General features: G+C 44.1%; 1 protein-coding gene across 2 annotated transcripts; it reads left to right on the top strand.

Annotated features, from left to right (window-relative positions):
• Positions 1 to 928: 928 nt before the first annotated feature.
• Positions 929 to 15,747, top strand: LOC117890761 (runt-related transcription factor 3). 2 transcript variants are annotated; one of them, XM_034795835.1, is made up of 5 exons: positions 929 to 1,741; positions 7,910 to 8,023; positions 9,631 to 9,747; positions 14,042 to 14,239; positions 14,370 to 15,747. In XM_034795835.1, the coding sequence occupies exons 1-5, from the start codon at positions 1,207 to 1,209 to the stop codon at positions 15,347 to 15,349; spliced, it is 1,944 nt and encodes a 647-aa protein (XP_034651726.1). In that variant the 5' UTR covers positions 929 to 1,206; the 3' UTR covers positions 15,350 to 15,747. The 2 variants fall into 2 exon arrangements, with proteins under 2 accessions (XP_034651726.1, XP_034651717.1); XM_034795826.1 differs by having other exon boundaries at positions 1,152 to 1,741; positions 9,646 to 9,747.
• Positions 15,748 to 16,921: the final 1,174 nt, after the last annotated feature.

Below are 16,921 nucleotides of genomic sequence, written 5' to 3'. Positions count from 1 at the left end.
ACTACCCACATGCCACACACACATACACATCCACACATGAGTGGCACATGCATCCCGCATCGTGCATCCAGCGAGGATGTCGACTAGATTTGCGTTACGTTTGGATAGTGTTGCATGCCAGGACATTTCCACAAACACAGACACACACAGACACACATACTCACATGTATTTGTATGTGTATACGTATAGTGAGGAGAGCAATGAAGTCCTTTTGCAGGAAATTGAAAAGTGCAACGCAAATTGCGTTCCGCTGCGACCGCCCTGTGTCCCCCCTCACACGCACACACACACACCTCTGCTCCCCTTTCCAAGTGGCTCGTCCTCGTCCTCGTCCTCATCCTCGTCGTTATCCACGTCCAGCTCCTAACCGAGAGCCGTCTGAAGCCGTCCCCGTCGAGTGGTTGACAATTGATTTGTGTTTATGGTTGCCGTGCCCAGGGCATGCCTGGCCTGCATTGAGCTGCACTTTGGGCTCTGGGCACTGGCCACTGGCCATGGCTATGCCTCTGGGTTGGAGACCATGTAATATGCCATTTTGGGGGACTGTGATTTAAAGACATTAATGTGGGGTGCGGGGTGTGGCTCAAACATTTTATGGCATGCGACGAGTTGAAATTGAAGTTGCTCCAGGATGGATTTCGCATCGGCAGATTGATGACCTAATCAACTTGGAGACCAGCCTACAAAACTTTTGAGTGCCTCAGTCATTTCGGTTATCTGTGGTGTTTTCATTGAGTGAAATGGCATCTATCTTGACTCTGAATCATCCGTTTAAGCAGCAAGAATCTTACATTTTTGTTGTTCTTTTGATTTGCAATTGCAGTTTTCTATCCAGCTCAACACTAATTACACCATTTGTTTATTTGCTTACAGCTCTACCCACACACTTCCAAGGAGGCAATTTGTATTGATTCCAACCAACGGTACGATTAACAGAAGACAAAATTGTGCGATTAAAAAAAGTGCAGGCTCACGCTCAGGGGCAACTGGAGCAGTTTGAGCAGCAGCAGCAACATCCGCATCCACATCCAGGACAGCCGCAGCAGCAGCAGCATCAGCATCACCACTTGCAACAGCAGCAGCAGCAGCAGCAACAGTTACACCAACACTATAGCAATCATTTCAACAACAGCAACAGCAACACCAACAACAACAACAATAATCATTTTAACAACACCAACAGCAACACCAACAACAACTACAAAATGCATCTTACAACAACCACCAGCAATTCGACGGCATCCAATGCCAACAACAACAACAACAATTCAACAACCAACAACAACAATAACAACACAACAACAAACAACAACAACAGCTCAACGGCGAACAACAACACGAGTAACACCAATGGCTCCAACAACACCAACAACAACACGGAGCAAAACACACCACCCACACCCGCCCAATTATTGAACGAGGCATACACCAAAATGACCTCGGACATCCTGGCCGAGCGCACACTCGGCGACTTTCTCACCGAACACCCCGGCGAGCTGATCCGCACGAGCAGTCCGCTCTTCGTCTGCACCGTCCTGCCGCCGCACTGGCGCTCCAACAAGACACTGCCGGTTGCCTTCAAGGTGGTGTCGCTGGGCGATATCATGGACGGCACCATGGTCACGGTGCGGGCCGGCAACGATGAGAACTACTGCGCCGAGCTGCGCAACTGTACGGCGGTGATGAAGAACCAGGTGGCCAAGTTCAATGATCTCCGATTTGTGGGCAGGAGTGGCAGAGGTTAGTACTGAGAGACCAAATAACAACTATAATGCTGTCCCTATCGGTATACCTACATCATTTTTGGCTAGGATAGTTTGAGCTTCTCCAATCCAACTGTAGGTTGTGACCACTGCAGCGTACCCCCCTTAAGCTAAATTAATCTCTAAGGCATGTCCCCGGTATGCTTCGCCCATCTACAGTTAATCTCTGCACTTTACGCAAGGACGCAAAAGTTTTTTCGCCAAGTGGCGCCTCTTATTGGCCCTTGTCAGCACTTGAGGACCACGCTACCCTGTCCGTGCCCGCAGCCCAACCCCTTGACTGCACTCGAAACAATTTGTTCAATTATCGCCCAGAGTCGCGTCGAGTTCGCCGAGTGGCAAAACTTTTGCCAGGCTCCTGTTCCTGCTCCTGCTCCTGTTCCTGCTGCCGCTTCAGTTCCTGTTCCTCTGTGGCCCCCTGCTGTGTGCTCGTCTCTTTTGTATTATTCCGGGAACTTTTTGCATTGCTGTCATCTTTTTTTCGGTTCATTTTCTTGGTTGCTTTTTTTTTGTATTTTGTTCGTTCTTTCTGTTGTCAGTTTTTGGTTTTTGTGCTCGACAGCCTTTTGTATCCTTTTAACCGCTTGTTAAGCGCTGCACAAATTGTCAGCAGTTCATCAGTGGTCTCCATCGCTGCCATTCATAGAATACAAGCGGATTCCTTTGCTCCATTTTATTTTTGTTGCCCTCCCTTTTATCTATTTTTGTTTGTTTTTTGTTCGGGTGCTTTGTCTTAAAGTGTTTAATAAACTGTCAGAATGGCACGGAAGTGAAATGAACTGAAAGTCGAAAATGTAGAGAACGGATTGACATTTAAGTGTCATTCATTAAGTGATAAAATATTCTCTGAGGTTATTCTTCTCGTTAAACTCTTTGGAAATTCTTTCTTTAATTTTTCCAAGCATTTGGCACTTTTTTGTGGTTTTCATTAATCACTTAAACAATCAGCAAGCCAATGCAGAGCCTTCGCAATGGGTGCACGTTTTCATTGGAGTCTGAGGGCTAGGACCAATTTCGTTGGCCATTCCAGGAGGTCAAGAAATGGTGGGGCGATGGGTGATGATGGCTAACGCATCCGCTGCGGTAGAACCGCAAAAACCAAAGCCTCAACCCGAGAGGATGTCAGGGAGGCGTTCGGTGCAGGGGAAAGGCGGTTTTAGTGGACACAGGGCATGTCTGCGATTCATTCATTGTCATCATTCGGGCCAATGCCAAATGGATATGTGTCCACGTCCGTCAGTCACTCTCCTTCTCTCTCTTGGTGAGCTTTTTGTCCATCAGTTTGCCCTCTCTCCTGCTTTGTGTCTTTCGTTCGGCCAAAGTTCCACAACCTCTAACCCATTTTTCATTTCATCTTCGCACTGTCCGTTTCTCACTTGGATCGCAGCGTGCAATGTCCTCCCAATGTCCTTCTTTCTCATTGAGGCGTTTTAATTGTAAATTTCCCATTCATTTAGGCAGGACATAGAGCACGGCTTTGATGTCAAGCGCAACGAGTCCGACCATATATTCATCATCTTGCATCAATCTTTTCGTACTCCCCGCCCCGCTGTTTGTCCTCTCACCATGTCCTCAGATCCTGGGCATAATTTCAATCGAATCTTCAGCTCTACTCTGCAGCCATTAGGCGTTTGAGTGATTTACGCGATTTGACGCGACTAGGGTCGCCATTTTGTTTGGTCTTCTGTTCCTGCTGTTGTTGCTGCTGCTGTTTGCTGCTTCTGTCTAATTACAATAACAAATGCATAGTGCAACAGTACATTAGCTAGACCGCCGGTCGGATGCCGGCTGCCGGCTACCGACTGCCGGCTGCGGGGGTTCGGGGCTGGGCCTGTCATGCAATTTAATTACCCGGCCATCGATTTATTTGGGGGCTCAGCGCCCTGCGTTAGGCTACACTTTTAATTAGCAAAGTGCCATGCACATGCACGCACACACCGACACCCACACCCACACCCGCACCCGCACCGCCACAACGACGATGATGATGGCAAACTTGATTGGTGGGGAGGAAATGGTTAGGGTGTGTAGGGGCGTTGAAGGCTCCACGTGTTGGGTGCCTTTCGGTGCCAGTTGCCGCCTGTTAAGACCCACACCTTTTTTTGTTTTTCCTGTGCGTCAATAAATTGCTCAGCAAAACATAAGCGAAACAGAGGAAATCCAATGAAAAAACATTTCCGCCTAATCGAGGGCAGAAGTTAACCCACCCAGCCCCCAAAGTCCCCACCCCAATGCAGTGCCTTCGTTTGAGGTTTTTATTTACACAATTCTTAAGCCATTTAAGACGGCCCCAAAACAGCCGCAAAATGAACTGAGCCAAGAACTCTGAGGACTCGAGAAGACCCCCGCCCCGCTCCCTAAGACAAACAGATTTGCTACCCGAACATGGGGACAAAAGACAATGTGGGAGACCCAATTCCAACAACAAGAACAATCCACCCAAAGATAAATGCCTAGCAAAAGTCGAGGCGTTAAAAAGGCAAGAAAGAGGGGGCCGACAGCACGACAAAGCAGCTGCGGAAAAAAAGGAAACTTTTGCCAGCCACTGACACCTTATCCTGTGAAAAGGACACGCCTGTCTTAACTCAGCCAAGAGACCCAGAGCTGGGTCATGGGCGGGGAGTCATGGCAAATTGTGCACAATTTTCCGTTTGCCTTTCCTTTTTCTGTTCTGTCTTCTTGCCTCGATTTCTTTTTCCTTTTTGGTTTTTTTTTTGCTCAGCATTTTGTTCTCGTGCTAAAAGTTGGTAATTGTGCGAGGCAGATTCGGAGGGGAGGCATTTTCTTGGGACTGGGAGAAAAAGCAACAGGCAACAGGCAGACAATGGTGCAATTTAGAGTTATGATGGGTTGATGGGCTCGAGTGGGGCTTGGTCATACAAAAGGATTGTATGGGACTGGATGGAGTTGGAAGATAATGGCAAATTATTCAAAGAAGATAGAGAAGATAGTCAAATAAAGAAGAAAACTGTGTGTCAAGAAGACATCATACAGATCCTAGGGAAACATATCGAGAGCTTTGAGGATCCACTTCTTGAGCAATGTAAAGTATCCCAACCATAACTGATAACCCATCACATTATCCCCAACCACTCCTTTCTCTTAGACCGCTGCCCACATCTTCAATCAATCATCTGAAAACCTTTACTACATGTAAAGGTAAACACAAAAAGAAAATCAACAGGCAAACAAATAAAAAAAGGAGAAACCAAAAGAAAAACAAAAAAGATGAAAACCAAAGAAGCCGCAAAATGATTTTCTTTTTGTGTTGGACCGACTTGTTGGCTGACTTAGAAAGCTTTTAAGGGCTTAGTGTTTGGGCTCAAGTGAAGCGAAACAACAAGAGATTGCAGTCCAGTGCAGTCTCGACTGAAGGATACCCGCTGCTTGGCTTAGCATTTCAATGGTGTGGATTCTCGTAAAGCTAAAGCAACTTAATGGAATTTTTGCTGGGTATTATCAGAGGTATTATGTGCCATGTTGTAGGTATACTTGAACACTCAAACGATGGTAGTTTTCTCTCTCAAAATCATCATAGATACATTTATTTGCCAACCTGAACAAATATTTGTGCAAAACTTTGGTTTTCGGGGGAAATATGGAGCAACAATTTTAATTGCAAATAATCTGTAAATTGAAAAGCGTAGGCCCAACTCCGATTATGTGGGATAAAAGCAACAGAATCAGATTTCAGCTTCAATGGAAACCGGCTGGGGGATGTCTTTTGGGGTTCGTTGTTGTTGTTTCTTGGTGATTTGTGACACGGCCACAAGTATTGACAGATGTGTGCGTGGGTGTGGGAGCGTGTGTGTTCTTGTCTTATGCCAGAGCCTACCCCGTATACATATATGCATATGAATGGCTGTATACATATATCCTTTCAGCATCCCTCTACGAAAGACAACCCCAACCAGCGACACGTGTGTGTGTGCTTTCATTACCCCCAAATTGATTTATGACGCCTGTGCCTCGGCAAATTGCCAAGGATTTGCCAAGCAGGGATTTCGAGTTATTTGTCAACGGGATTTGATTTTAAATGTCGCAGCAAACGGAAGTGTTTTGCTCCTCAAGTGTTGATGTTTCTATTTGTCGGAGTCGTGTCTCTGTCCAGAGCTGGCAGGAGGAGTCGTCGGTTGTCGGGGGTCGGTGGTCGGGATTAAGATGAATGTGTTTTTGGCAGTGGTACAAGTCGCAGGATTAGGCAACATTAAAATTGGGTCAGGGGTCAAAAGCTTCGTTAGGTGAAATGTACATATGTACATTCATATGTAATTATGTAGATTTAAACTGCAGAGAGCACGCTGTCAGAACAATAATTATACAAAATAAAGCAGTGGCAAACAGCATAAAGTAGCTCCAATTTCCATGCGGCATAGCAACGATTTTAAGGTATTTTCCAGATGAATGAGAGTTACCAAATGACAGCGGGCAATCTAGTTAAACTCGCCGTTCCGCACCTAATAAAACAATCAATTCCCGTTCCCCTCTCCATTAAATGATCGATTATATCAGTGCATTATTTTCTTACTCCCGTAATGTCTGTTTCCCAGCCATGCCACTCGAAAAATATCCATCGAAAGTGGCAAACAATTGCGCAACAATGAACTCCACTTGATGGCAAATAAACACAAAAGTGTCTTTTTATTTCACCAACCATCTGTTCGCCCCCCGAGACTCCGAAAAAGACACCAAGTTCATTTTTTATGCACTAAGTTTGAACGTCGAAGGTGGGCCCGGGCCCACCCAAGACATCAACCAAACCGTGGCAGACCATTGTCTCGGGGCGGACGCTGTGGAGTGTGCCAGGGAACATGTGTAAGCCCATTGCCTGTGTCTGTTCAAAAACTCCACGCACATATAGACATATGTATGTCTTTTTGTACATATGTACATATTTTCGTGTGTGGGCGTCGGCGGCTTATTTCTATGTGTCGAAATGATTTACGCTTTGTTTGTCGACTTAAAAAGCAAACCCCACTCCTCCACATATCTCTGATTTCCCCCAACACTACCCCATTGATCTACTTCGCGTTGTCATAGACAAGACAGCAAATGGAAGCAGTGGCAGAAGCAGCAACTCAAGGAGCCCAAAATGCTTTTAATTGAATCCCGGAATCTGGCTGGGGCGACATAGAAGTGGCAAAAGACTTCTCCGCGTGGGCCTGGCAACACTTGACAATGACACAATAGGCGTGCCCCACCCAGTCTCCAAAAAAAATGGGTGCTGGAGACTTGGAGGCAAGCAAGTTAATTAAAAGAAAACTGCGGCACAAATGAAATAAATCTTGGAAAAAGAAGGAAACTTTGCTCGCTGAACATACGAACGTACCGCCATATGTGGAGAGGGCAGCAGAACGGGGGGGTTTTTTTGGCGACAGACTGAAATCAGTTTAAATTGTAATTAATTCTTTATTTTAGCCATAAGAAGAGTGTGAGTGGGCATCCAGTTAAGGTAAAGACTTATTTGTGGGGTAAACACTGTACGCACAGTACGTGTCACAGGTGAACGGCGACGGTCAGGGGTAAAATAATAAAACAAACTGTCTCAAGCAGATCAGATGCAACGACAATGCAAATAATAAATTTTAAATACAATTTCGTAGACTATATAAATTAAATTAAACTCGTATTTTTGGTATCATTTATACGCTCAAGAGCTGGCTTCCATTTGCGGCGCCTTGCAATTTGCAACTGGTAAATCTATGTGCATCTGCTGTCAGGACTGGCTTTTTTGTTCAATTAATCAGGAAGAGCGCATTTCGCTTGTAAAATATTGAAGAGGATCTGAACTCCGGTTGCTCCTGCAAAAACATCTTCTTTGTGTGATCGTTTCTCATTGGGAAAAGAAAAATCGAATGTGGAAAATAGACCAACTCGAATCGCAATAAATTATATTGTTTCCACTCTCCATCTCTCTACCCATTCCTTTGGAGTCCCTCCTTGTACGCACATTCAACCAACACACATTATGTACAGTTTTATGGGCAACATTTTTACGATGTGACAATACCCCAAAAACACAAAAAGAAAATAGTTTTATTGATTTGCATGTCAGACGCCCATTAGCTACCATGAAAAGAGCTCATAAATTTGTTTGCCGCTGTTTTCTTTTCTCATCAATTGTGTTGTTGTTTATTTTTTGCAGGGAAAAGCTTCACGCTCACCATCACCGTGTCAACGAATCCACCGCATATAGCCACCTACAACAAGGCCATCAAAGTGACTGTCGACGGGCCACGCGAGCCCCGCTCCAAGACAAGTAAGTATGCAAAGAGCTCGGCAAGTGTTCTGGCAAGGCTCCTTCTACGACTCCGACTCCGACTCCCCCTGCACTGGGCCAGATAACTGTATTTCATTTGCAGGACAATGCATAACAATTTATTAGTTGCCAAATAGATAAATTGTCCTTTCGGCAGCAGCAGTAGCAGCAGGCAACACTCTCTTTTGGGCAGAGAAACGGACACAGACACGGAGACACAGACACAGACACAGATACTGAGACACAGGCTTAGAGTACAGACTGGGAGTAATTGGGGGCTCAAGTTGAGGTCTTAGCTCCTGCATATGGATAGAGATTTCATTAGGGTTTAGCATGGCCAGAGATGACACTCTTTTCGGTGCAAACATCGAAACGTGTGCCCCGACATTGTGTTGGTATGAAAATGAAGTGACTTTGGATCTCTTTACTGTTTCCCATTCAATTCGAAGCATATTCGAACCTTCTTTGAAGCCCCAATGTACCAACTGCAATGGAAAACTTGAACAACTCGTTCGCTCATCTCTGACTCTGAATCATCGTATATCTTAGCTACTATCACTTACTCACTTTTCCGCCTGCACCTTTCTCTTTCTCTGCTGCCGATAAAGTTTCTGTCCCTGATACCTTACTGCACACTTTTCCATCTCTCAGCAAATTGCCATTTTCTTTAAGGAATATTCATTAGACAGCTCTATCACACTCATCCCATCCCATCCCAGCTCTCTCCCTCTCTCTCTGGTTATGTGCTTACATATACATAAGAGTATCTCATTCTACCCATACATATTTATAAGGATGCAAATATTTTACTTTGCATATGTTTTGGGGGCCCATCAACGCGCTCCTCGGCTCAGACAGAGGACAAAAGTTTTGCTGGTCTGTGTAATCTGGTTTCGGTCCGAATGCGAATAGAGCAACAAATTCAGATCCATGAAATGATTTATATGGCCCCAGAGCCAGACGGGTTATACTGCAAAAGAGATAAAGAGAGAGACAGAGAGAGAGAGAGTGCGGGGAGAGACCGTTTTCTGCGGTATTCACACAGATGCAGATCCACAGATACATAGACACGGACATGGACACACACTCGCACACATGGCTTGTTGGGGGTTTTTAAGCTGCCTCTTCAGCAGACAACATCAGACAAAAGGTTATTATTTTATAATGAATACAATCTGCCAGCTAACTGCAACTGTTTCATGGGCGGAAGGGACCTGAACTAGACCAAAGGACCGGAGGAGAGTCGTAGTGGAAAATGTCTCCGGGCTACTACTTTGCCGGGGCAAAGTTTTTTGGGGGCCATTGTCATTTTGATTTCACACATACACAGAAAGCCCTTTGTCAATAGTTTAGCAAAATCGCAGGGGGGTTTAAAGGGGTTAAAGGTAGGTTGAAGTCTCGGAGGAGCCCTGCCATAACCTTTCTACATCTTAAGTGAATCAAACGCTACAGTTTTCCATTCATCAAGTGCTTGACACTTAAGTCTCTCTCACAACTACACTTGAACAGAATTAAACACAAGCCCACACACACACACAAAGAGACACTGACAAATGCAACAAAACCATTTAGTTAAGGACAGATAATTAAAACTGAAAAAAACTTAGTGCTATCCCTTTTAGGACAACAACAGCAGTTCCACTTTGCCTTCGGCCAGCGACCATTCCACTTCTCAACGGATCCCCTATCCGGCTTCCGCATGCCGCCCATTGGCAACTGTCAGAGTAAGTATTTCCATCACATATCCCTCCACAAATCGCTCTCCAAATTCTATGCTTTTTCTTACATTTTTGCCAAATGATTTTGATAATTTTTGTTTTTTGTTGAATCGTTAACCGCATGACAACAAAAGTAAAAGTTAAATTTGTACGAGGTGCTGCCGGAGGATGGGCATGCGAAGTGGTTTGGGTGCTTCGGTTTTGGACATGTGGTACACCCACAAATGCAACCACACAAAATCACACAAAAAACCGATTAGGCAGCCAAGCCAAGCCATTCATTGCATTGCACGCCAACAAAATAAGCAACCAGAAATGGTTCATAAACAAAAACAATTTATATCCACTAAAGAGATTTAATACATGAAATTTGATTACAATTCTTTGATGAAAAATATTTGATGATGTAGGCTTAAAATGGGTTTCTTATCATAGCTGCTAAAGAATGTCTCAAATTATTATAATTTAAGAGAAAAGGGAAATACTTTATGGATGGGTTTTGTTTTCACAGTTCCAAATGAAGATTCAATTCTGTGATTTCATAAATAGAAACTAATTTGTTGTTATTGTTTTTTTTTTTGCTTCAGTCTCTTGTCACGCTATCAATGGACGTTCAGTAAATGGCCACAAAAAGTGGGCAATAAATGTTTGCTAAAAAATCGCCCCAAACCACACACCGGCAGGAACAAGTGTGACTCATGTGTTAAAGAGTAAAAATAGCATAGCAAATTAAAAAGGACATACAAAAAAAAGCAGAGACTTTTCATATTGTTGCTTTTTGTGTTGTTGTTGTTGTCGGTAGTGTTGTTGCCGCTGGGCAACCATTTGAATGTGGTAAAATTGTGGGTCACCTTGCCATAAAGGATTTTTTCATTCCGGATAAGTGGGTGTGTCGGTGTGTATGAGTTGTTGTTAAACTGTTGGCCACTTTATTTAACCAAAAGTTTACTATACAAACAAATAAACGTTGGTCAAACACAATCACACACTGCGACAGACAAACACACACACATTGACAGCGGCTGAGAGGAAAGTGCCGTCAAGAGGGGAACGAGAGCGCGCGCGCGTATGGAAAAAAGCCAAAGCCTAAAAAAACTGTCTGTCTATTTGGGTCTGTCTGTGAGTGTGTGTGTGTGTGTCGCATACATATCTGTGTGCGTAAATCAGAGCTTCGCATACAAATTATGATTTCAATGGAAAAAAAACTACAAGCTACTTTTTATGCAGCAGTTAAATATATTTAAATGCATTTATCCAGGCAAACATAAACCATTCTGACAGGGCAAACCCTAAGCTATGAATGAAGGTAAATGGCTGCGACGAGGCGAAGCTTTAGATACCCTGGAAAATGTGTTTATACTCGTTGTACATTTTTGTATTTGAATCCAACTTTAAGGAAAGAAAACAAACCAGCAGAGCGAGCTATTACTTATATATTTACTTATTCCCTTCCCCACCTACAAAGCCCCCTCTACCCTATTGGTAGAGTATTTCAAATAAAATCAATAATTCATATTGTGGGCGACAGGTCCTTTTTTTCGTTGCTTTTGCTGTTGTTTATGGTGCGTAGGTGAAATAATTTTAATTGTACATTTTAAAATGCATTTATATTAAATTTGATGTTTCAATTTAAATTGACAATTAATTGCATTACAACAACAAGAACAACAGCAGCAACAAAACCGTACTAGACATTGTTTATCTGCCCACCCACCTGCGGGCCAAACTATTTGCTCCGGGCACAACAATAACAACAACAAAAACAAGAGCAACAAAAAACCCATCAGAGACGACAAAAATTATTTCCTCTTTAGAGTTTGATGCTATTAAAAAAAATGGGGAAAATAATAAAATTAACATATTAATGATATTAAAGTATAAAAAGGCCAAAAGCAAAGTGTTTAAAAAATTCGCTAAAATCAAACAGACAAAAAAGGGGACGAAAATTAATTGTGAAATTTCGCTTATGTAGAGATCTACCGTAGGGAAAAACTTTATTCCAGCGAAATAAATGTTCCATTGATGATCATTTTTGGAAACTTGTATTCCATGAACTTATTTATAGATGTGAAAATATCCCAGAATATATGAGCCACATAAAAGGTCAAGAGTTTTCAAAGGAATCCTCTGAGTGGTTCTGGAATAGTTCTTGCACTTCCAACGCTTCGTTAAAGCTCAGAAAATTCTCATATTTCGTGCTGCTCTTTTCTGGTGCTCCCCTCATTACACTTTTATCAGCCTTTAATTGGTTTTCTGTCAAATTTACCAACACTACTTGTGACCACTTATCTTTCATTACCGCCGCTGACCAAAACCATTCCGGTGAATGCAAAAAAGCCAAGTAAAATAAATAAAAATTACACATAAATATATATAAAATGCAACTCAATCAATGCGCAAATTGCCTGCCAATCTGAGCTTGCCTTCCACATCACATTCCCCAATTCAGCCTCCCCCCATGGTGGTCCCCGCCTATTCAATCATATCCGCCACCCAAGCCCAGGGTCTGTCAATATTTTACCGTCTAGCCCAGTGCACAAATCAAAATGCAAATTGCGCGATTTACAGGATTCTGACATTTGGCCGAGGTAAAAGGCAAGCCACACACGCGCACACACCCAGCTAATACCTACAGAAGCCATTATATAATGTGATATGAACACACATATACATATGTATGTGTGTATATGTATGTACATATTTACATACATATTTATACCCTATGTGCAGTACTGCACATACAAATGTGTGGATAACAACACAAGTAAATAATGATTACTGAAAGCGTCTGTTGATACTGATTACCCATAAATTAATTGTAAATATGCAAAAAGCAAAATATTCTGAATTATTTATTAACAAATTTTATTGACAGTCGCTGCTTGACTTAATTACTGGCATATATTTTATTAATTTCGAAAAAAAATTCCAGGAATCCCAAACGAAAAATGTTCGTGCTAGGGCTTGGCAGGGTTAAAAGGTTGCGAATATCGAGCTACAGAAACCCAAGGGAATCTATGGGAAATAAATGGTCTCATTTGATGGAGGACTGATAGGAGAAATATCAATGACAATAGTTGAATAGTTGATTACTGAAGTCTGTATTGAAATTTAGATTGCTCTCAAGTGATGCAACATATTTATTCCTGGACTTGAAGGCCTGTAGTTGTATCTATGATCTATGTAACCTTCAGCATCGAATATGTGTTTCTCTCTAATGACAAACCTGACGGCGCATAAACCGAGCTGCCACCGAGAGCCTATTGCCATTTTCTTGTTAATAATTCAGACAGCCAAAAAAATATGCTCAAATAAAGTCAATCAGTGTGACAACAAACAAGCGGCCGGACTGCCCCTCACAGACACAGGCACTCCCATAGATACCCGCACACACACACACACACACACAAATGGAGATACATTTACCGTGAAGCGTTGTCCACATCCCACAACAGCAGTAAAAGCAACAGCAACGAAAAATTGTGCACAAAAAGCCACGTAATTAATGGAGGTAGAAACATTTAAGCCAATAGCATTAATAAAGCCACCACAAAATCAATATCCGGCTACGAAAATGCGCCCGTCGCCTATAAAAACTAATTAATAATTTCCGAATGGGCTATTAATTAAGCCTAATTATCTGTGCATGGGTCCCGGAGACCCGCAAAATGTTGACTCTCTCCGTAGCCTCCTCCTCACACACACACACACACAAATTCTCTCTCTGTGTCCCTCTCTCCCTCTCTCGCTCGTTGGCTGTCTCTTTTGGCTTCTGTTTAAGCCCCCACTGCCCCACAGTGTTCTGTTTTGCACTGTTTTGTGCGGTGCGATGTCCTCTATGCCTACATACATATATACATAAATATATATAGAAAATCCTCCCGAATTGCTGAACATATTCCGAGGGTCAAAAGAGCCGGAGAGGGACAGGAACCAGGGCCTGGCTCTGGACCATTCAATTGATTTGCTTGTAATTTTTTGTCGTAACTCTACAAAATAGCAAAATTGGTGGTAAAAGGTCCCGCATAACGAATAACGTGGGCAGGGGGCGGCGGCTAATGGTGGTTGCCGGGAGAGACCTCCAATTAGCGACCCACATGAGCGTTACATTTTGGATAGATGGCGGGGCTGATGGACAGGGCTTATAAATGTTAATTGTTGGCCACATCAATTTGGTTTCCAACAGAAGTAGCTGCAAACATATTTATTTCGCTTAACTTTGCTCGCTTTCCTTTATTCATGCACCTACCACAAATAGATGTAAGTACTAACCACAAAGATGTTTTCTAATTTGATTTAGGTGCCAGCAACACGCATTGGGGCTATGGATCAGCAGCATCTGCCTACTCCCCGTACTTGGCCAGCAGCGGACTCTCCTCCTGCACTACACCCACATCGGCACAGTTCAACAATCCAGCGCTGGGATTCACCTGCTCCTCGAATGATCAGAGCAACAACCAGGACTTTGGCGGCGCCACCAATCGCGACTGTGTGCCAAGTAAGTGGCATTTTGTGACTTTTTCTTGTGCCCTTTCACTGAACTCTTTGCCTGATCTCTTCATTAGCTTTACTTTATGTTGATTAATGATTAATGTTCCTATTTGCCTTACTTTGATTTCCCTTTTTAGTGCTGCCCGATTCGACGGCCAGTGACCTGGACCAGCATCTGAGCAGCCTCGTTGGCTCCACCAGTGGCCAGATGACGCACCACAGCCTCCTGGGCGCCACCGGCCAAACGTCCATCTCCTCGACTGTGAATGGAGCGAGTGCCGGCACTGCTGGCGCCGGGGGCACTGGCGCTGGAGGAGCTGGCAGCGGAGGAGCTGGGGGCAACTCGATTCTGGTGCCGCGCTACCACACCAATGCCAGCAACGACTACAACGTCCACTCCAGCCAGAACGGGCCGCGCAGCCTGAGCGACAGCTCCCAGGCCGAGTCACCGGTTCAGGAGGATCTGCTCTCGACGAACACCCCCAATCTGGGCAGCGGCACCGGCGGCGGCGCGGCCAACGGAGGGGCGGCCAATGGCGGTGCAGCGGCTGGAGCGGGCGCCGGCAGTGCCGCCTCAGCGGGTGCCGCCGCTGCTGTGGGCGTGGGCAACCCAGGAGCCATGCTCGGCGCCAATCAGAATTTCCCGGGCATCGTTAACCAGGCGCAGCACGCCTCGGCATCGGCCTACGGCGGCGGTGCCGGAGTGGGTGGCGGCCACGGCAGCGCCGCGGCAGCCGCGGCCGGGTGCAATGGATCGCTATACCCGGTCCTGCCCGCCAGCCTCCTCTACTCGCAGCTGTACACGGCGGCCAATCAGTCGGCCCACGGCTTCCACTCACACACGCTGCCGGCCCACGCCTCGCCCAACTCCTCGGTGCACGGGGAGCTCCAGAGCGTGATGGATCACATCAGCAATGTGGGTGTGCGCCAGCAGCACAACATCATGGCCGGCGGTGGGGTAACTCATCCGGGCGACCTCACGCTGATCGGCAACTGTGGGGCGTCGGTGAGGAATATCGAGGACGGTAACAGCAATCGTCAGGTGGCCGCCTTAGCTGCCCATCGCGGCCACCACAATCCCACTGACAATGGGGGCAGCGTGTGGAGGCCATATTGAGGTCAGGTTCTGTGGTGCGGCTCTGCGGTTCTATAGTGCGAGGGGCGCGCAGCGGAGACGCAGCACGAGGAGCAGGGATATGGGTACGGATACGGGTATGGGTATGGGTATGGTCTGGGTAATGGCTGCCTCGGCGGCTTCTGAATGTACATACGAGTTCATATGTATGTGTGGAACACGATGCAATCTTGCTGTACATAATGTTTTTTTAAACACGCACACTTACACACACTCACACACACACACACATACAACTATATAATTATAAATAATGAAAATGATCAACTTTTAGTAGAATTTGTTGGAGTTCTCCATAGATCTCTAGAATACTCGTATTATAGTTAAATAAAACCAAAGAAACACACAAAACGAAACAAAAAAAGGAAGAACCACTTAGCAAATTGAAGGATACGAAGAGCTAGGGAAAATGCTTCGGAGACGCCAATGAAATTCTCCAAATGGAGCCCCTTAGCCGGAATATTTTCCTTTAACATTTTTAACTACGAAAAAAAAAAAAGAAAACCCAAAGTAAGAGAAATCGTAAAAACATAGGCAGCACTTGGGTCTGTAATGTGTGTGTTTTTTTATCTGTATTTTTTTTGTCAGGCCCGTGGTATTCCCGAGCCATAAAATTAGTCATAGAATCGATAAGGAAAATATACCAAAAAGAAATACGTGAGAATACCAAAAAGAATACAGATAATACCGGATAAATATTTAGCAACTTTAAACTAGTGGTAAAAACAACATTGTAAAGCCAGCCCTTCGTTGAGTTACTATTTGGTCCTCGTTTCTGTAAAATATGAATGATGTCTGGGGTAGGAAAAGATAATGTGGGGATGGGATTGGGGTTGGGGCTTGTGTTTTTGGAATGGGTAGAATGGGTGTCTATGGGCTTCGCTTTGGGTGGGTCAGAGGGGGATTGTAGAGCCGATGTATGTCTGAGTTCCTAAGCCGTAATCCAATGTTCGTGAATTTGTTTACTGTTCATTTCATGTGCTTCGATATGCGTGTACTTTAAATGTGTATAAACATGTGCAATCTAAGCTTAACTATAAATATAATCCTATACATATATACATATATACGAATACGAATACGAATACGAGTATGTGCTATATCTATATGTATCACGATATCTGTATACTACTTAGCAAACCACACACCAAAAACCCACAACAATCTACGACACTTGAGAACTTTAATTGTAATTCGTTTTTTTTTGCTAGCTCCTAAGTGGAAATTCCATAACAAAATCTTTTCTGCCGGGGGGCTCCGATTAGAAAAGGAACGGAACCCCTTCCGTGCGGAAGACATGAATATTATACGATACTATGCAATGGCAATTAGTGTTAAGCGAATCGGTTAGAGATGTCCAAAATAGCACATTCTTTAAATATATATATACACCATATGCATTAACTAACAGAATCGAAGTAAATATGTATTTAATTGATGTATACCACGGGAAACACCAAATCCACAAGATTCAAACAAAATAACTAAATATATGTATGTATGTGTACTTATCATGTAGCAACGATGCAAAGATCTCACATACATATGATATAC

Source organism: Drosophila subobscura, chromosome A, assembly GCF_008121235.1.
Source record: "Drosophila subobscura isolate 14011-0131.10 chromosome A, UCBerk_Dsub_1.0, whole genome shotgun sequence".
Taxonomy (NCBI): Eukaryota; Metazoa; Arthropoda; class Insecta; order Diptera; family Drosophilidae; genus Drosophila; species Drosophila subobscura.
This window is presented reverse-complemented; position numbering and strand designations above follow the sequence as displayed.